General features: G+C 56.8%; 1 protein-coding gene across 2 annotated transcripts in view; it reads right to left on the bottom strand.

Annotated features, from left to right (window-relative positions):
- AP2A2 (adaptor related protein complex 2 subunit alpha 2) overlaps positions 1-15,861 on the bottom strand; it is a 56,278-nt gene extending 40,417 nt beyond the window's left edge. For both annotated transcript variants that reach the window (XM_053658449.1, XM_053658448.1), the window contains exon 1: positions 15,642-15,861. In XM_053658449.1, the coding sequence (XP_053514424.1) occupies positions 15,642-15,708 (67 nt within the window). In that variant the 5' untranslated portion in view covers positions 15,709-15,861. The remainder of the gene's footprint in view (positions 1-15,641) is intronic.
- Positions 15,862-20,112: the final 4,251 nt, after the last annotated feature.

Raw genomic sequence — 20,112 nt, forward strand, 5'->3', positions numbered from 1 at the left:
CCGAGCTCTGTCCACGGGGCTTCTGAGATGCGAGGCCATTGAGATAGTGAGACACCGCAGGGCTCTGGAGGCTGACACTGCCGTCTCCGCAGCAGCCGGTTTTCGCAGCGGCCAGAGACCACGAAGAGGAGAGAGTGAGAGGAGGCCCCGTGTGCGGTTCAGCTTTTCTCAAACAAAACCTCCTGAGATTGTTTCATTTGTACTACCAGTGTCTTCACTGCTTTTGTGCAGGAGTCCATTCCACCCAAAGGGCATTTCTGCTACAGATTCAAAGCCACTGTGAAAAGAGAACTAGAACCTGACCGTTTGTGTCTCCCGTCACTCCTGATTTCTAACGCCCCGAAGTCCGTCTTAGCCTTTCCATCCACTGCCTTGGTTCAGACCCTCGCCATTTCCGCTGGACAGGAGCACCCTCTCCCTAACTGGCTTCCCTGCCTGAGTCTAGTGTAAAATCTGTCCTCTGCGTTCAAACAACCACTCTACCAATACAAAAAAAACTGCACTGTGTCGCTCTCCCATTTAAAATGTGTCAATAGCCCACATTCTACAGAGTGTCTTACCTTCTTCTGCCACAACCCCACCACCCACTGGGCACTGCCCCCACTAGGAACAACTCAGGACTCCATGAGTGTGTCCTGCTGACACTCAGGGCTCTCTGTGGGAGATGCATGGTGCCCCCCCCTTTCCTGGACCCACCAGGCAGGACCTGGCGGGCATTACCCATGTGGCATGGAGCCAGCCCCCCTCCTAAGCTGATCGCCACTCCTAGTCCTCTCGCCACCAGCCACTCGGCACTCCAGGGGCTTGAGCTATTCCAGGGACGAGGCCACGTCTCAGGACCTTCAGTGTTAAGCACGTGACAAGCCAGTCTTGCCACACGGTCTCCCTTCCCCCTCGGACCCAACCGCCTATCACCTTCCTCTTGGCTCGCTCTACAGCAGCCACCGGGGCCTCCTGCTGTTCCCTCCCCTGCTGGGTATCTTCCCCTGCGAAGGCCTCTGTGCTTGCTGTTCCCTCGGTCCAAAGTGTCCTCCACCGACTCGTGTTTGGCCCAGTGCCTTAAGTCCTCTCAGCCATGCTCTTCGCAGCAAAGCCCAGCCCGGGTCACCCTATCTGAAGCTGAAAACCCACTGCCCCACCCTCCCCACCTCCTTGCCCCCTTCATTTTCCATACTGTACCTCTACCTGCTCACAAGGACAAACTGCCTTGTCCTTGCCAGTCTGCACCCCCCCAGAGTGCCAGCTCCACGAGAGCCACAGTGGTGTCTGCCTCACTCATGCTGCAGCCACGGGGCCTGGGCCAGCCCGCCCTTCGAGAGGCGCCCAGCAGGCCTGAGTGAGGAGGGACTGCCCCACAGGCAGCGTGTGCTCAAGGCAGCAGCACACACGGCTGCCTACTGACAGTGGCCCGAACAGTCCCCAGGCTCTGCAGCAGTTGAGCCGGGGGACAAGGGACATGTGCTAGACACCAGGGCCTCCACCCGTGCAGGGGTATCTTTTCTCGGCTCCCCCTGAGGGCCCCCTCCCCACCCAGCCCGTTGGAGTCCTGCCTGTTCGTCCCACAAGCGAATGCTCTGCTCTCACCACCTCCACTGCCACCAAAACCTCTTAACTACATAACAACTCTCCCTGCTGCTCCCGGCTGCACCAACTGGTTCCCCCGAGAGGAAGCCTGAGCAATCTTGTAAATATGATCAGACCTGTCACTCACCTGGTTTCCTCCACAGCTTCCTGCGAGACACTAGGAGGACCGCAGGCTCTCCACCCGCCCGGGCCTCTGCCCAGCAGCCCATGCTGTCTCTGTGGCGCTCCCTCGAGCTGAGGGCTCCAGCCACACGGGCCCTCCCTGCCCTGAAGCAGAGCCAGCTCTGCCCCAACCCACGTCTCTCCCCTCACAAGGCCGGTCACAAGGTGGCTTCAGGACCCAGCTTATCTGTCACTCCTTCAGGAGGCCTCTATGAACGCCCTACCTGAGGTAGTCTCCCTGTGATCCCCTAGAGAATGAAGTATATTCTAAAAAATATTTCGATTTTTTATCCTCACCCAAGGACAGTTTGAGAGAGAGAGGAAGCTACATCAATGCAGGAGAGAAGCATCAACTGCTTGCCTCCGCGTGCCCATACTGGGAATCAAACCTGCAACCTACTGGTTCCGAGACAACACTCCAACCAAAGGAGCCGTGCAGGCCAAGGCTACGTGTATGTTTAAAAGGCGGAGTTCAAAGTCACTCTTCGGGGCCCGGGTTGGTAGCTCAGCTGGTGAGCGCACTGTCCCAGTGAGCCAAGATTTCGGGTTTGCTCCCCCGTGGGGACACAGCAGCAACCAACCAATGAACACGCACACAGGTGGAACAGCACAGCAATGTTCATCTCTCGCTCTCCTCCCCCTTCCTCTCTCTCTCTCTCTCTAAAATCAATTTAAAAAATAAAATAAAGTAACTCTGGGAACTTAGATATCCAAACTCCTCTGGACTGACGCCTCACCAAGAATAGTGGCTAATTGATGCTTACACACAGAGAGAAATTTCTGTTGACGACATTCCTTCACCAACAAAATCTGCTCACAATGCATGTGGCAACCACGCGGCTGAGCCCACCAGACGCCGCTCCCTCCCTGCGGGCCACGCCCGTGAGAACCACACTCGTTGTGCACTTGCTTCAGGTAAGAACCAGAGTAAACGCCACAGTCACATGCTCCCTGTAAAATTCCACTTGCAGACGCACGGAAAACAAGCTGTATGGTGAGAACTGCCTGCCCGAGTTAGATTTCGTAATAAAAGGCATTTTCACTTCATTTAAAAGTGAAAACGTACAAGTACCAAAAGTTAAGTTACTCTTTCCCAAGGCCTTCTCTCATGCGGAGAGTAATCCATACTATAAACACTGGTCACCGAGGCTCGTGTGTGTGCAACATAAAATCAGCCAAAAACTTGTTTGAAAGGAGAAGACTGTATGGCCATTTTGGACACCGCACAAAGAGGTCACATGGTAACTGACTGCAGGAGGGAGGACCCGTGAAGGGCAAAGCTTCTGGAAAAAGAGCTGAGGAGGCTCAGGGGTGGGGGTGCAGGTACCTGCAGTCCGGTCGGCAGCAGAGCCACAGCCAGGCAGCTCGCCCCCCAGCACCCGCAGACGGCCACAGGGCTCCCCCTGGAAGAGCCCAAGCACTGAAGTTCCTGGCTGGGCAACACACTGAGGAGAGCACCGAGTGGCAGGCTCCAGGGGCAGGGAGACTCCCCTCCAGAGAAGCAGCAGCCGGGCCCACAGGACCCATCCAACCCCTGCACCCTGAGAGAGCCTGAGGGCTCACTGTGAGGAAGACAGAAAAGCCCGTGATGCCATAAAACAGAGACCTTCCCTCAACAGAAGCCAGGCAGGGAAGCCTCTGCAGAAGCCCTGCCCACATGAGCCGATGCCCGTGTGCACTCATGGTGTGCATTCCTGGCCAGACACCCCCCACCAGGCATCCAGAGAGGCCCACAACACGAGCCAGAGACCCAAAGAAACCTGCAGAGAAGGGGCTCATAGTATAGTGGCTGTGCAGAGAAGGAAACTCCAAAACAATGAATATTCTTTTTTCCCTAAAGATTTGATTTATTTACTATTAGAGGGGGGAAAGAGTGGGACAGAAACATCAACATGTAAGAGATACATGAATCAGTTGCCTCTCGAGTGCCCCCTACTGGGGACCCGGCCTGCAGCCCAGGCACGTGCTCTGCCTGGGGATCAAACCTGCCACCCTTTGGTTCGAAGGTTGGCACTCAGTCCACTGAGCCACAGCAGCCAGAGCACAATGAATATTCTTTTTTTTTTCTTTTTTTAAATTTAATTGTTGTTCAAGAACAGTTTTCTGTCTTTTTGAACATTCTTACATAAATAAGAGAAAATACAGCTCTCAGAACCAGATGCCACCAAAGAAGGTGTACAAAGAATAAGAAAGCCCTGAAATTATGAAAGTGAGAACAGAAATTCAAAGTTCAAAGGAAGAGCTGGAAGACTACAGTCACGCCCAAAGCTGGGGCTGAAGAGCAGCAGGTGCGTTACAAAGTAGCAAAGCCAAAGGCGACAGCCAACTCCGAAAAAATTAAAGCTGAACCATTCTTCTCACTGACAGGAACACTTTCCAACATAAATTAAATGCTGCACATTAATCAGATCCAATATTGTGACAAGTAAGAGAACGGGAGAAGAAAAGCTTAGGTAAGTTAAATCCTCACCTTCCACAGCAATAAGTCAATAAACAATTACTAAAGGGGGGAAAATCCACAAATTGTATGAACAAATTTTATGTTACACACACACGAGCCTTGGTGACCACTGTTTATTAGAATTAGTAAGTAATCACATTTTTAAAGTAAACATGAATATACATGGCTATTAAATGAAGATAATTGACTCTGAGGTTTAGTAACAGGATGGGGAGGGGGCATGTGTTTTATAATTAATTACTTGAACTACATTCTGGACTTTAAATGTATTTAAATGTTTAATTTAAAGGACAACACTAGAAGGAAAAAATGACCTAACAAATACAATGGCAGACCTGCCCAGTTACTTATGACAGCTCCCATCTCCCTGCCTGGCTAGGGACACTCCAGCACAGGACCAACCCGCCACCCACCCATACCCCTGCCCCGGGTGCCTTGGAAGCTCTGGTCCCCACCACGGCCGCCCCTCCAACAGTCACCCACCCCACGCTGCACTGCGGGCGTCCCTCTAGCCCAGCCTCTCAGTCGGCTCCATCCACCAGGGAAACAAACAGAGAACGCCACTGCCCCACAGGGCCTGCACCCCACACCCCACTGGCTCTCTCTCCCTGTCCTCACCACCTCCTGGCCAGCTTCACTCCCATCCCAGGAACCCAGCCCTGACCCTCGCTCTCTCTCTGAGCACTTGCTTTGCAAAAGCCTTCCCAGTTCTACCGAGCCAGTTCTGGGCCAACTGGCACCGAGGGTGAAACCACATACAGTCACTGGGCCGGCCTCACAGGTGAAGCCCAGGGAGGCCCACTGGCTCTTCCAGCCACTTCTCCACCTCCAACTCACTGGAGGCGGGGGAGTCTGCTCCCTCCTCTCCCACCTCCACCTGCCCTCTGCCTCTCTCCAACCCTCCCTTCACTTCTTCCCCGGCCCTTCTCTCCCATCAGCCTGCAGACATGCTCTGTGTCCCCCACTTCCCAGGGGTCCTCACTTTTCCCACCTGGTTCGGAGCCTCCTAACTGGTCCCCTGCTTCCCCTTCCCTCCTGCTCCAGACATCTGCCTCTCCCTCTCCTCCCAATCCCATGCAGGTCAGACAAGTGCAGGAAGGGCTCGTGCCGGGAGCACACACGGCCTGGCCAGGAGAGCGCCAGGAAGCTGCACCTGTCTGGGCACCTGTCTGGGTACTGACCTGCCGGTGCAGACACTGTAGGAAGGGCTCCATCAGACAGGAGTGGAGAGAAAACCACGAGCCACAGCCCACAAGCCGAGGGGAAGCCTCAAACCACAGGGCATCAAGCAGAGTTCCGAGGAGTGCGAGCCCTCGAGAATGAGGTGAAATGAGCCCCAGACTAAAGGCTGATTTAGTCCCTCCTTGTACAGCTCAAGTTGTTTCATCCCAGAAGAAAACTCAAGAATACTTAAAGAAATACAAAAATATGCAGACTGACCAGACGAAATTCACAATGTGCAACATCCAATGGCATGTGAACAAACAGGAAAGTACAAGTCTCAAGGAGTAGGGGAAAGTCAATCAATAAAAACAGGCCCAGAAATGACACAGATGACAGGCTCAGGAGAGAAGGGCATTAAACAGCACTGACTCCATTCCACAGGCTCACGGGGGTGCAGGAAATGACCAGCCGGTCAGAGGCCCAGCAGCCGAAGACGGTGAAGGGGGGATGAGGCTCCCTGGGGTCCGAGGTAGGAACACGTGGAGGGACTGGCAGGGGCCGTGCACTGCAAAAGCAGCTCAGACGTGGGGCGGGGTGAACACAGAGCCAAACTGACTGGACAGGATGGGCAGCAGGCGGGCGTGGGCCTGGGGCTCCCCATGGGCATGAGATCCGAGCCCCACGGGGGAAGGGGCAGAAAAATACCGGAAAAAATAGCTAAAGACATAATGGCCAGATTTTTCAAATCTGACTAATACCATAAACCCACTGATCTCAGAACCTCAAACCCCAAGCACAGGAAACCCGAAGACAAAACTCCTGGCCAGGCCGTGTGTGCTCCCGGCACGAGCCCTTCCTGCACTTGTCTGACCTGCGTGGGAATCCTTGACGGTAGTGCTGTGAGTCTCCTCATTATGGATGAGGAAGCGGAGGCTCAGGGGTCCAGGGCCATGTGACTGCCTAGGAAGTGGTGGGGCCCACAGGGACCCCGGCAGCCTCTGAACCCCACTGCTGGGCCAGCTGTGCTGGGGGACAAGGGGGATAGCAGGTGGGTCGTGGGAGAGGCTGGGCGGGCGAACCTGATGCGGTGGGTTAAGGGAGAAGGATTGGGAAATGCGAGTGTCACCTCTCTGGAGAGTTTTGTTGTACAAGGAGCATCATAAATAAAACTGACTAAAGCCGAAGAGAAGGACAGACACTCAGAAGACAGACACTCAGAGTAGCCACAGGAAAGGGCGGCCTCACACTCAGAGACGACGATGAGCACAGGGGACTAAGCCTGAGACCCGGGGCAGCGCCCTTCTCGTCTGGGGACAGAGCACGGAGGAGGCGGCCCCTTGCCCTGCCCCTGTCAGCACAACACACACCCACACCCACTCGCTGCCTCCAGCTGGGCCCCGCTGCTACGTCAGTGTGGCAGTCGGATGGCCACTCTGGAGCCGAAAGCCTCCGAGGAGCCTACAGCCCCGCTCACCCTGCTGGATACAGCCGAGTCACCCCAAAGGCCTGACCTCCCGCTACAGACGGTCACCTAGGACACCCAGGGTCACAGCCATGGCTCTTTCAACCTCCTCCAGGCAGCCTGGCCTGACCCCTTCTGTGGCGCTGAGAGCCCTCCCCTCTCTTCCCTGCTTTATCTTCTGCACAACAGATGGACAGGTGGGTGGAGATACAGAGACACATACATTTCTCTCGCTTATTCTGTCCGTTCCCACGAGAGTTTAGTTCCACCTGGGGTGGTGAGCACACCATACAATATACAATGACGCAATATGAAACTGTACATCTGAAACCTATATAATCAATAAAAAAGGGAAAAAAAGGACTTAGTTCTGAAAGCACTAAATTCTGAAACCAGTGAGACACCAGCGCCCAGAACAACCCTGGCTCACAGCAGGCACTCAACAGACTTCTCAAATGAATCAACAAACTGTACAATTATGTCAGGAAATATCTGACATAACTGAACAGATGTGTCAGAAAAACAAAAACAAATTATAAAGTACACACACACCTTCAAAACACTGTCTACTCTTGGGGTTGCATCAAAACTACAGCAAAACATTAAGAACATTATAACCTGGCTGGTGTAGCTCAGTGGATTGAGCGCAGGCCTGCGAACCACATGATCACGGTTCGATTCCCAGTCAGGGCACATGCCTGGGTTGCAGGCCAGTTCCCAGCAGGGGACGCACAAGAGGCAACCATACACTGATGTTTCTCTCCTGCTCTCCTTCCCTTCCCCTCTAAAGATAAACACACAAAATTTTTTAAAAAGAACATTAATCACACAAGCCCTGGCTGGTGTAGCTCAGTGGACTGAGCGCTAGCCTGCAAACAAAAGGATCGTGGATTCAATTCCCAGTTAGGGCACAGGCCTGGGCTAGGGACCGGGCCCCCAGTTAGGGACGGAGGAGACACAACCACACATTGATGTTTTTCTCTGTCTCTCTATTTCCTCCTCCCTTCCCCTCTCTCTGAAAGTAAATACATTCAATCTTTTTTAAAAAAGAACGTCACACGGACACCTGGCTTCTGGACCACTCACGGAAACCAGCCTGCTGTGAGATCCACAGAAATGCCACCTCAGAGAATCCATATCAGACGACATCAGCACCGACGGAAGAGCACCTCTGTCCCTGCGACCAGCGTCCACACAGGGAAGCCACACCCCGCCCCTGGACCTCCATCTTTCAGAAAGGCCAGCCCTCGGCAACACACACCTGGGCTCGTGGGGAGGCTGGCGGTGCGGCCCCACCCAAGGACGACCCAAATGGTCGTCAGGCAAGGAGGCAACCAGGGTCTGAGACAGCCGAGGACAGACGCTGCCAGACGCTGAGGGAAACACCTAGAGGAGGCGCTGTCGCCCGCATCCACGCCGCTCGGCAGGACCCAGCTCCACGAGGGTCAGACCCGGCTGTACTGCGCACGGCCACAACCAAAGCTTCAGAATTGTGCTGATCCATAGCAATAAACGCGATCCAAAAGTGCTCCAGAAATGTTTGCCGAATTTTTTTTGTCTTGTTTTTTGCTGTGCTTTTTCTAAAGAAATTCATCAATTCAGTGCCATTTTTAACGCTTCCTAAGCTGTAACAGAAACACATAACTGCTCTCTCAACCACAGCCGTGAAGGAAGGCCGGCCACAGAAAACGTGAAACACAAACCCCAATGCAGCGCACAGTGCACAGGAGCACAAGCACTTTAGACACCCGCACAGAGCAACTAAGGCCGCACAACACCCTCGTGTCACCGCCAGAAGGCACTTGAAAGGCGAGAAAAACGCTCTACAACGGGAAAGAGAAACCAGGCTGGAAGGCGGGCCTCCAGTGCCACGCCCAGCAGAGGACCGCCACAGCCGGGGCGGCAGGGAAGGAGGGCCAGCTCCCCGACCCCAAGGACAGGTGGCCGCTGGACCAGCACCACTCTCACTGGGTGTACCCCCCAACCTGCAGCCCCAGCGGGCAAAGGCGAGCAAACGGGGAACAAAACCAGGGTCTGACCAAACCCCTAGGAAGCGTCCATCCTAAATGACCACGTCTAGCACGGCCAGCTGCCTCGAGGCCCCTGGAGGCTGAGGGGGCTCCACGGGGCCAGAACCACTCCAGGAAACCGGTCTCAGCCTTGACACAAAGGTGGGCCTCCCCTTCTGGGGCCCAGGGTGGATGTGCCTTCACCCCAGGAGCCTTTGGACCCCACTGCCCACACGCTCATCTCTGGGTGATGGTGGCCCACCTCTCTGCCAACAAGGCTGAAAGAAAACTCATAAAGCGCAGGCAGAAAGTGACATGTGAAAGCAGGCGGGGAGCAGCGTTTCAACTCTATCTTGTGGCCACGGCAGCGCCATGGCCAAGGCTGGGACCCCTCCCTTTCCAGCACATGCATCTCACTGTCCCAGCTCCACACCCCACATGCAGGTGGAGCACTGGCCGCACCTGCATGCCCTCTCTCACCCTCTGCATCCGGCCAACCTGCCAGCATTCCAGGCCAGAGCACATGCGCTGGTTCTGGCTCAGCCTTGGCCCCACCCCCAGGGGAGCACCCAGCTGAACCTCTGTGCCCAGAAAGTCTTCTCGCTGCAGTGGCACACGCTGCCTGCACCACACTTCCACCACGTCCACTTTCAGAAAGATGTGTGAGAAGACAAACGCCAGCATCAGCCAACACATCCAGTTCTGTCCTGGAAGCCTTGGGCACGACGTGACCTCCGTCCTCCTACAGCAGCTGCGGGGAGGCACTCACCCCACGCTCCACCCCCCATGCCTGACAGCAGCCATCCCCTTTCGAGCTCCTACCTGTGGGGTCTCACTCTCAAGCCTCCGAGCTCTTGGGTCCAGCCTGACCGGGCTGACCGGTCAGGGGCAGGACTGCAGGGCCCTGCCTGCACCCCCCGGCCAGACACACTTCCACTGAACAGAACACATAACAAGGCCACAGGCTAACAGGAAGCACCCCAAAGTCTGACCTGGGACCACCTTCTCCAGAGGCCTCTGCCCCTCGTGTGTCCCCCCACTCCCTCTGCCTTCCCTCTGGCTCTCACCAGAGAACCCCCAGGTCAAGGGCCCACCTCAACCACCCTGTGTGTACTTGGGGGTCCTGAACACAGGAGGCACTGTGTCACAAGGAAGGTATGTGTCTGAGTCCCTGAGGTGCCATTTCCCTGACCCCCAAGCAGCAGGCCCTGTAGCAGGCCCAGATGCACCCCGGATCTAAACCCCAGAGCAAACACACGCAGACTTCAGGGGAGCACAGTGCAGAGCGCCCACCTGTCAGCCCGCCGTGGCATCCTAGAAGCAAGCACACCCTCAGAAATGCCACCAGCCAGGGAGGCCACACAGAGCTTCGGGGCAGTGCACAGCCGGCCAGCGTCTCAGGGAAATGAGTTCACCAGGGACTTACAGAAAAAGATACTTAGTTCTTAGAGCACTCCAAGTTTTGAAATTTGAGCCACGGAGGACAGCCTCATCCCAAGAACCTGCAAAAAGGAGCTGAGGAAATCCCGAGGAGCTCAGGGCTGCCCAACTCAGGGGCTGACCGGGGAGCCACACCCTCCACTGGAGTCAGGGCAAACCCCGCAAGCACCCCCTCCGGTCTGCCTCTACTCAACGTTTCAGAAGCCAGGGAAGCGCTGTCTAATCCACACGGGCAGCCTTCCCAACAACTCTGCAACTTCAGAATCTGACACAGCCTGCTGCCAAAAAGCCAGAATGAAAATCATTTCAAGAGGAAAGGAAAGCAGTTCTAGGTACCAGTCATGAGAAGACACTTATCACCAGGACACATCAACTTGTCACAAAAGACTGACTGCCCCCTTCAGAGGAGCCAGAAGGGACACTGGAAGACACATGGACAGTTCCTAGAAGCAGCGGCCACCAGCCTTGGCAGGAAAACTCAACCTGGACCAAGCCCTTCCTTCCTCCTCCGCCTGGTGGCCCGTCTCTCTGCTTACCCTCCGTCACATACTTCCTTAATCAGTTTCTAAGAAATACAAATTCTGCATGAGAATGCAAAAGAAAATACGCCAGAGGAGCATTCTTTTTCAAAAAGTCAGCATTTTTAAACTGTACAGTCAAGACTAAAATGAACCTTACATTTTTTTAAACTTTAGAAATTACAAAAGAGACTGACAAATTCTGATCAAGTACCAACTTTAATTTTTACACTGAAGTTTAAGGCGAATTTACATTTTTATGTTCAGTTTCTCCATGTCCAATTTCTGATTCAGAAAAAGTGGATTTTTGCCCTGGCCTGTGTAGCTCAGTTGGTCGTGCAACCGAAAGGTTGTGGGTTCAATTCCTGGTCAGGGAGCACATGATCCCTGACATGTATGGGAGGTAACCAATCAATGTTGCTCTCTCTCTTTTCCACTCTCCTTTCCTTTCTTTCTAAAAGCAATTTTTTTTTAAATGTCCTTGGGTGAGGATAAAAGAAAAAGAAAGAAAGGGGTTTTATGGACAAGTAACGTTTTTTAAACTTTAGTCGTGCCGAAGCACAACGCAAAGGCTGCCAAAGCCAGCAGAGCTGACAGACTCGAAAGGAATCAAGGGCCATGAGGCCTGCACAAGTGCAGCGCCGGCAGCTCGCCAGAGTGCCTGCAGCAAAATCCCACGCCTTCTCCAAGAAATGGGGAGTTCAGGTTTTTGCCAAATGACTAACTACAGCTTTCCACTGTTCCCCTTCACCTGAGTGGGTGTCTGGAGGGATTCAATAAAACGCCTCCCTGCGCAGGGCGGGCAGGATGTATCTGCGCGGCCCAGCCCAGCACTGCAGCCCGAGGGGACGAGGGCAGTTTCCTGCCCACTGACGGGTCTCAGAAGAGCAGGGACCCCTCACTTCCTCTGAGGTCCTGATGATCCTACAGGCAACTCTGAGTGTGACAACACTTCTACAGTGTTGCATACTGTCGAGGATGCTCTGGCATTAACACGACAGTCAATGGCAATGCATAAAGACAAGCCTCGGCTGACTATACCGACATGGTCTGAGCTACACCGGCCCTCTTCTCCATGGATTTTGTCTCAATGCATGTACAGCCTGCCCTCTGTGTCCCCGGTTCCATCCACGTCCACAGCTGGGACTCGCGAGATGTGGAGGGCCCACTACGCACTGATCTATGCCATTTACATAAGGGACTTGAGTGCCCGTGGATTTTGGTATCCACAGGGTCCTGGAACCAACCCCCTCAGCTACTGAGGGACAACTGCAGTCAAGTTCCTGGGGAGTCAAAGGCCATGCGCAGATCTACAACAGCACAGGGCTTGGCCCCCCCACCCTCACACTTCAAGGACCGACTGCCTATGACTCTCCTCCAACACACCACACACAAAAACAGACAAACGTTCCAAAGTAACTGAACAAACAGCAAATAACTATTACTTTCCCGGGGTCAGCAGCTCTGTCATCTTCTTTGAGGCTGCTTGAACAGAGTGTCACTGCGGGCAGCCCAAAAGGACCCCAAGGACACTGTGCTGAGCCAGAAGAACATCTCAACAGGACGCGCACTGCCCAGCACCCCAGAGGTGGGATGTGAGGACCAGAACAGGTGAGCGGTTGCGAGAGGACTGGCCGCACAGGGTAGCACGGGGGGCTCTGCGATGATGGAAGAGCTCTGTGTCTTGGAGTGGGAGCTCCGTGAAGCTATCCAGTGGAAGAACACATGGGCCGACACACACACACCCGTGCAGCAGCCTGGGGGAAGTGTGGGCAGGCCCAGTGGCCGCACCGGGGTCACTCTCCTGGTGCCGACACCACAGTGTAACGGGAGATGTCTACCTCAGAGGAGGCGGAGGGAAGGGCCCTCCCTGTCCATTTCTCGCAACATGCTATGAATCTATATTTGTTTCAAATTAAAGAATGACTTAAAGCCCTGACTGGTGTGCCTCCATGGGTTGGCCATCATTTCATAAACCGAAAGGTTGTGAATTCAAATCCCAATCAGGCCACGTGCCTGGGTTGTGAGCCAGGTCCCTGGTTGGGGTTGTGTGACAGGCAACCGATGGATGTGTCTCTCACACACCAGTGTTTCTTTCCCTCTCTTTCTCCCTCCCCTCCCCTCCCTAAAATGAATAAATAAAATTTAAAAACAGAATTACTTAAAAACTGGGACTAAATAAAAGGAGCATGGTTTTTTAATGCCAGTTAGGAGAGAAACAGCTCGCTAACTCCCACACGCTGAGCTCACATGAGCTGAATTCAGTGGCCTCTGGGCTGCAGTCAGTGAGGAAGGATCGAGTTCGTTCTGAGGCACTGAATCGGTTTGCTATTTGTGCCACAAAAGCAGGAGGAGCCGGGTCCCTGCTGCCCACGCTGGGCAGTGTCCTATCCTTCGCAGTCGGCCAGAAGCAGGCTGCAGGCACGAAGTGCACGCCCATCAGGGCAGCTCCTAAAGGTCTTAAGGGGAAGTCGGAGAAAACGATGCAGAATGACAGAAGGGAGCTGTGACTTCCGCGCCGACTCCGAAGACCTCAGTGATTCTTTAGTTCCACAGCCACCCTGTCAGCTGAGGAAACCGAGGCTCAATGCCTGGTGGCAGCAGGTCATGGAGCAGGTGAGAGGGTCCCGGAGCCCAGTACCCTGAGGCCAGCTCGGCGCCCGCTCACCAGAGCCTGGCACTGGGGTCACCCTCACCGGAAAACAGACTGCACGCAGCATTGGAGACAGGCGGTGGAGGGGCCCTCTCCCTGCCACACGGACATCACGCTCAGGCCAGCTCTTGGCCCGCTTCCTTTGCAACCCTGTGCCCAGCCACCTACCCACGCTTGTTTATACGCTGACCCCCTGCTGTCCACACAGGATTTGGCCCTCTGCCTGCCCTTCACACAGTATCAGCTGAGAGCCACCTCCTCGGGGACATCTCACCTGTCTGTTCCTCTCCTCGGCACGCTCCTCGTGCCAGACACTGTGCGAGCAACAGGAGGGTGACAAGCAGGACAGGCACCGTCCCTACCTACGGAGCTCAGGGGGTGGGGAGCAGCACCCCAGGCTGGCTCGCAAGGACAGGCGTAGTGCTGTGAGTGACGGGACAGTGGCCGGGCAGCAAGGCCACGCGGGCGCTTCTCAGGGAGAGACCTGCACCCCCCCCCCCCGTGAGGACTAGGCAGCCCTCTTTACATCAGCTCACTGGGGGGACAGACCGTCTTACTCACTGGGCTATACTGGGGGCTCTCAGCAGGGACAACTCTGCCCCACAGGGCAGTGTCTGGACACATTTTTGGTTGTCACGACAGAAGCATCTGGTATGGAGGCCGGAATGCTACTAAGCACAGGACAGGCCCACACAGCAAATGACCAGCTGGAATATGTCCACAGGGTGGCAGTGGAAAAAGGTGGGTCTGCAGTCAGTCAACAAGCGCCTTCTAGTTGAATGCAGACCTCGCACAGAGCACAGGCCTGTGGCCGGCCGGCTGGGAGGGCCGGCGAGTTTCCACATCAGCACCCTGCCCGATGGCCTCTCTTCCAAGGCGAAGGACAGCTAAGTTAGGGCTGCTGAGGGGGCCCCTGAAGCAGCGGCACACACACGCAGCTTTACAAGATGCATTAGAAATAAGACGATGGTTTTCTTGGAAATCATGTTCCAAAGCAAAGGGAGAGAGAAAGGAGAGTACTGCTGTCCTTGCAAAAGCACCCAAGGTGTGTTTCCACAGCCATTTCTGGCAGAGCAAGGGAGGGGATGGGGGCCCAAGCTGCCCAGTCTGGGTCCTGCACCCCAGTTGAAGGAGCGGAGGTTTCAAACCTTCTTCAACATATATCTTAGCTCTAGCCCTGGCTGGTGTGGCTCAGTGGATTGAGTGCCAGACTGGGAACCAAAAGGTTTGTTGGTTCGATTCCCAGTCAGGGCACATGCCTGGGTTGCGGGCCTGGTCCCCAGTAGGGGGTGCACGAGAGGCAACCACACACTGATGTTTCTCTCCCTCCCTTCCCCTCTCTCTGAAAATAAAGTCTTAAATCTATATATACACACACACATACACCTAAGTCCTAGAGCAATAAAGAAAGTCACAGTGAACACCCCAGACAAGAAACTGGCTTTGTGTTCACATTTCCAATTAAACGTAAGGCACAGTCTCTGAAAACCAACAGGGGTGTCTGCACACCAAGAACAAACTTACTGGGAACAGGCTCTACCACCGGCCCTGGTCGCCCCACCTTGGGGTGGGTTTTCCCACGCTGGGGGACACCCAGGGCCCAGAGCCAGGCGGCAGGCCCACGTGGGGGGGGGGTCTCCCTGGGGAGCGAGCCGTTCTCATCGGGGCGACAGGCCAGGAACCCCGGCACAGAGCTGCTCCCCCACTCCCACAGCGGAAACCCACGCTACCGTGGAAAAGGCTGGGTTAAACGCTCCATCACCAGAAACACGGAGACTGCTCGGCGATGACATCATGCCGGGGAGGGGCGCCTTCGCGGGAGCCCCTCGCGCTGCCACGGCCGCCCGCACCCCGCCCCGCACCCCCGCACCCCGGTCCGAGCCGCCAGCCCTGCCTGCATCCCCGACCGCCGCCCCGCACCCCCGGTCCGCGGCACCACCCGCGGGCCCCCGCCCTCTAGGTCCACGCCCCCGCGACGCTCACCCTCAAAGCCTGCAGCCCGGGACCACCACCTTCTAGGTCAGCACCCTCGGACCCCGGGCCTGCGACCCGGGACCTCCGCCTTCCAGGTCAGCACTCTCCGACCCCTGCTCTCTACATCCGCACCTCCCGGCCCCGGACCTGCGCCCCCGGACCCCCGGACCCCCGCCCCGCTCAGGCCTCCGCCGCCGCCGCCGCCACCACTCACAGTTGCGAATGTCGGAGATGAAGACCGCCAGACCCCGCATCCCGTCCCCCTTGGACACGGCCGGCATCTTCGGGCCCCGGGGAGCTGCCTGGGCTGACAAGCCTGAGGGAGCAGCGGGCAACGCGGAGCGGGGAGCGGGGAACGCCGCCGCCCGAGGAGCCGCCTCAGCCCGAGCCACCTCAGGCTCCCAGTGCCGCTCTCAGGGCGCCGCCGCGCGCGCGCGCACGTACGCACGCTCGCGCGGCCGCGCCGCGGGGGCGAGCACGTTGAGGGCGGGAGTGTGTTGTTAGGCGCGAGGGCGCCCCCTGCAGGCCAACGCCGTGGGCGGGCCCGCGCTGGAAGCCCCGGGCTCGGACTCCCAGGTCCCTACGATTCGCCAGGACCGGGCCCCGCCCCGCCCCAGCTCTGCGGTAGCTCGCTGCCCGCCTGGAGGGGCCGCTAGGCATGCAGATCTCCGAGCCCCGGATGCTCTTGGCCCTAGCTATGCAGAGCCAGGCCCTACCTGAAGTGACAGGACCGCTCACCCCCACCCCACGACAGCACCAGGGGACCACAGGGCTCCCTCTATACAATCCGATCCCTCGCTGCCCAGCCAGGACCCTTTGCCACTGCAGCCACCACGGGCCCGTGCACCCAAGGAGGCAGAGGCAGAGGACAGCCCGGGAGGCCCACACTGCAGGGGCCTTGGCCAGCCTGGACACCCTGGGAGTCTGTTTGGGTAGCAGGTGGCCCTGCCAAGCCCTCCTTTGTGAAGCCAAATGGCTTTGAAGAGGAGGCTCCCTCTGAGTTATCTGGACCCTGCACCTGGAAGTGGCCCAAACCCACCAGTGACACCTGTCCCACCCTGACTCACTTCCTCACTTCACTGGGAGCGGTCAAGCCTGGATGGACCCTCCCAGGAGAAGGAAGGGGCAGGTCCCTCCCACAAACAAGGTACCCCACCCAGGCTCTGGGCCTGCAGGACCCCTGGGGGAAACTGGAACCTGTGGAGACCCAAATCCTTATAAGACAGCAATTCTACCAATTTCCAAGACCTCCCAAAGAGCTGGGCCCATGAGGGGCTTCCGGGAGGAGAGGAGACCCCCAGGCCCTGCATTCCCACAGTGGCAGCTAACACTACCATGGCCAGGCCAGGGAGCTTAACAAGCAGACCCCTGCCCACTCCCAGCAGCCAGAGACCTTCAAGGAGCCTGGACAGAGCACCGGCCCAGACTGAGGAAGAGGGCTTCTTGGAGGAGGGGCTTGGGTCTGGGCGGGCATCTACTTTCAGTGGTGACTCCGTGCTTCCCAGCCTCCAGGGAAGTGTGAGACTGCCCCCCACCCCCGCATGTGTGTCTGGCGGGGGTGGGGGGCAGTCTCAGGACCCCAGGGGAGACACAGGCAGTGCAGACGAGCCCTTCAGATTGACTATCACCAGCCAGCTTCGGGCCCAAGGCCACAGGGCCTTCCCAGACCATTGGCGCTGCTCTGAGAGGCACGGGCCTCTTGAGTACCGTGCAGTGCTTAGAAAGTTGTTTCACTTCTTAAACCGTGTAAACCGGACATCTGCTACATTTTAGCCACTTGTAGTCACAGCACGGTTCCCAAGGGCGGGAGGGGAGCCAACACCTCTCTCCACCGGGAGGTGAGGGCCCCACAGATGGGTGCTCAACACTTGGATGCAGAAGGAGGAGATGGCGGTGGGGAGCCCGGGGCCTGCAGCGTTAGTGGGCCGTGCTCGGCTCTGACCGAGACCTGAGCCCGCTCAGGCCTCCTGTGGGGTCTGAGTGACTTGGCTTCCGTGATGGGTTTCAAACAGTGACCCTTCTAGAAAATTGGGGTGGCAGCCTGGTCCAGGCGCGTGGCTAGTGGCCCTGAGCACCCATGTCCCCTTCGGGGACATGGAGGTGGCAGTCCTTGGCACCTGGTGGCTACCTGTGGTCACCAGGGATGACGTGCCTGGGGAAGGCCAATCTCCAGGGACCAAGCGCATCCTGACCATGGACCCCGGGCAGCAGGAGGAATTCTGTGGGTGTCAGGTGCTTCGAGCGAAGCTGGACCTGAAGGAGAGTGAGGAGCTAAGGTCCCTAACTGCTCATGTGACAGTGACCAGAGAGGCCTGTGACTGCAGATGTCATCTCACAGCCACAGAGCTGAGCCCAAAGCCACACACACAGCTGAATTCGGAGTATTGCGAAATAGCCACAGAAATTGAACCTGAGGCCTCACCACGTCTCACGGGAACACTGGCATGCTGGTGGGGCGTGTGTGGGGCCCAGGGAACTACGATGCCATAAAAAGGGTAACTTAGGGGTCCCTGGGGGACGGCCCTCACCCCCGCTTCCCAAGGGCCCCCGTCGGCCTCCCCCCATTGGATGAAGCTGTCCCCATAGTTGAAGACCCCATAATGACACCCAATGAAGAAGTTACTTTGTAAGAGAAAACTCAGTTGCCCTCAAAGCCCCGTAGCTGGCTCCATGCTCTGAGACCCGAGAGAGTCTGGTCCCAGCACAAAGCTGTGCCCGGATGGGGAGGGCTGAGCCCCGCTCGCTGCAGGAAGTGGAGTTTACATCCTGCAGAGCTTGTGTGGGACAAGTTCCCAGGGAGCAGGCCTCAGACAGCGGCCGCCTGGGTCAGCCGGGCCGCCTGGGCAGCTGACAGCCTGGAGGCCAGAGCCAGGGTGGCCCAGTGACAACAGGCTCAGATGCCAGTAATTCCTAGACATGGTGCAGAGAAAGGAACTTGGACATTCGCCGCCTCTCACAGACTGGTCGTCTGCGGTCAGGGGCTCGGCAGGGCTGGCCCCCCCGAGCTGGGAGTAAGGACCTGGCCCTGGCCTCTCCTCGGCACATGGACGGCCACTTTCCCTCTGTGCTCATCTTTCTGTCCCAGTCCCCCGCTTTCTAAGGCCGTGAGTCAAGTCAGACTAGGCGCCCACCCTGTCCCACTACAAATGTCTCTCATGAGGTGAGCAGATTTGGGGCCCGGGTCTGAGTGCCTGCCCCCTTTCCCCCCACTTGGGACAGGGCTCCATTTCCAGCCACAAGGGCAAGGGCTGCATCTTCCACCACACTAGCCCGCAGGCCACCCATGTTTACGCCCCAGTGGCTGGGGGCTCTTTTCGCTCTGCCAACCCAGGGGCCTGGGGCATGTCGGGACGTCCCTCACCCTGTGCTGTAGTTTGTCATCAAGACCACTTCACATCCATCTGCCTGGTGGGGTCAAAGAGGCTTAGCAAGCGCTGTCAATCACCAGTAAATGGCCACAGGAGCAGGGACCTGGTGACACCAACCCGCAGAGGTGCAGGAGACAGGGACAGAAGCCCTGCCACCCCCAGAATGCAGCCAGCTCGGGCGTCCTGTTCCCCGGTAGGGCAGTGACCAGGACCCCCTGTGTCCCTGAGTTACCCGTTGAAAAATACACCCCTTGACCTTAAAGGCCAGACCAGCCACGCCAGCAGCCGGCCAGCAGCCGGCCAGCAGGCCATCACCAAATGGGCCTGGCAGTTTGGGGCGTTTTCTGGCCAGGGCTTCCAGCACAGGCCAACCACCCCCACCCACTGCAGCTCCTCCCTCTAAGGGCCGCCAGGATGGGCTGACGGGACATATGCCGCTTGGAGATTAGCCTGAGAAAAAAACGCTTTAGGAGAGAGAACTTATGGTTTTCCAGGGCCGCCATCACAGTGACCACAAACTGGCGGCTTCTCTCCCCATTCCGGGGGCCAGAAGTTCGAGGTCAAGGTGTTGGCAGGGTCCGTTCCCCAGAGGCTCTGCAGGAAATGATTCCTTTCCTCTACTCTAGCTTCTGGTGGCCCTGTGACCCTAGTTCGGCCCCATCAGCTCATGTCCCCGTCCCCCCATGGCTGCGTGCCAAAGTTCTCCATCTCTTTTTTTATTTTTCTTTATTTTCAGAGAGAGAAAAAAGGAGGGAGAAAGAGGGAGAGAAACATCAGTTGGTTGCCTCTTGCACGCCCCCCACCAGGAACCTGGCCCACAACCCAGGCATGTGCCCTGACTGGGAATAGAACCAGCGACCTTTTGGTTCACAGGACAACACCCAACCCACTCAGCCACACCAGCCAGGGCTCCATCTGGTTTCTTGCATAAGCATTCCACTCAGGGGATTCAGGGCTCACCCTAAATGCAAGATGGTCTCATCCCAGCATCCCGAATGACATCGGCAGAGATCCTACTGTCCGATAAGCTGGCCTTCACAGGTGCCGCAGTTTGGGGACACGCTGAGCCTCCTGAGGTCCTCCACTCACCCCACTACAGCCACCAAGAAGTGCTGCCCGTTTGACCACAGCGACACACACGCTGTCCTTCCCCTTCGGGACAGGTGTGTGAAGGCTGGTTACAGAATGACGAGGAGCATGAAACCTTTGCCTGACTCCACACAGCACAGCCCTGTGCAGGGCCACCCACTCATCGCAGATGCCCGCTTTGGGGCCCAGCACCTGCCTGGCTGCTGACCAGACGCCTACACGCTGGGC

The sequence above is a fragment of the Artibeus jamaicensis genome, unplaced genomic scaffold, assembly GCF_021234435.1.
Source record: "Artibeus jamaicensis isolate MK-2021 breed Jamaican fruit bat unplaced genomic scaffold, CSHL_Jam_final scaffold_537, whole genome shotgun sequence".
NCBI classification, from domain to species: Eukaryota; Metazoa; Chordata; class Mammalia; order Chiroptera; family Phyllostomidae; genus Artibeus; species Artibeus jamaicensis.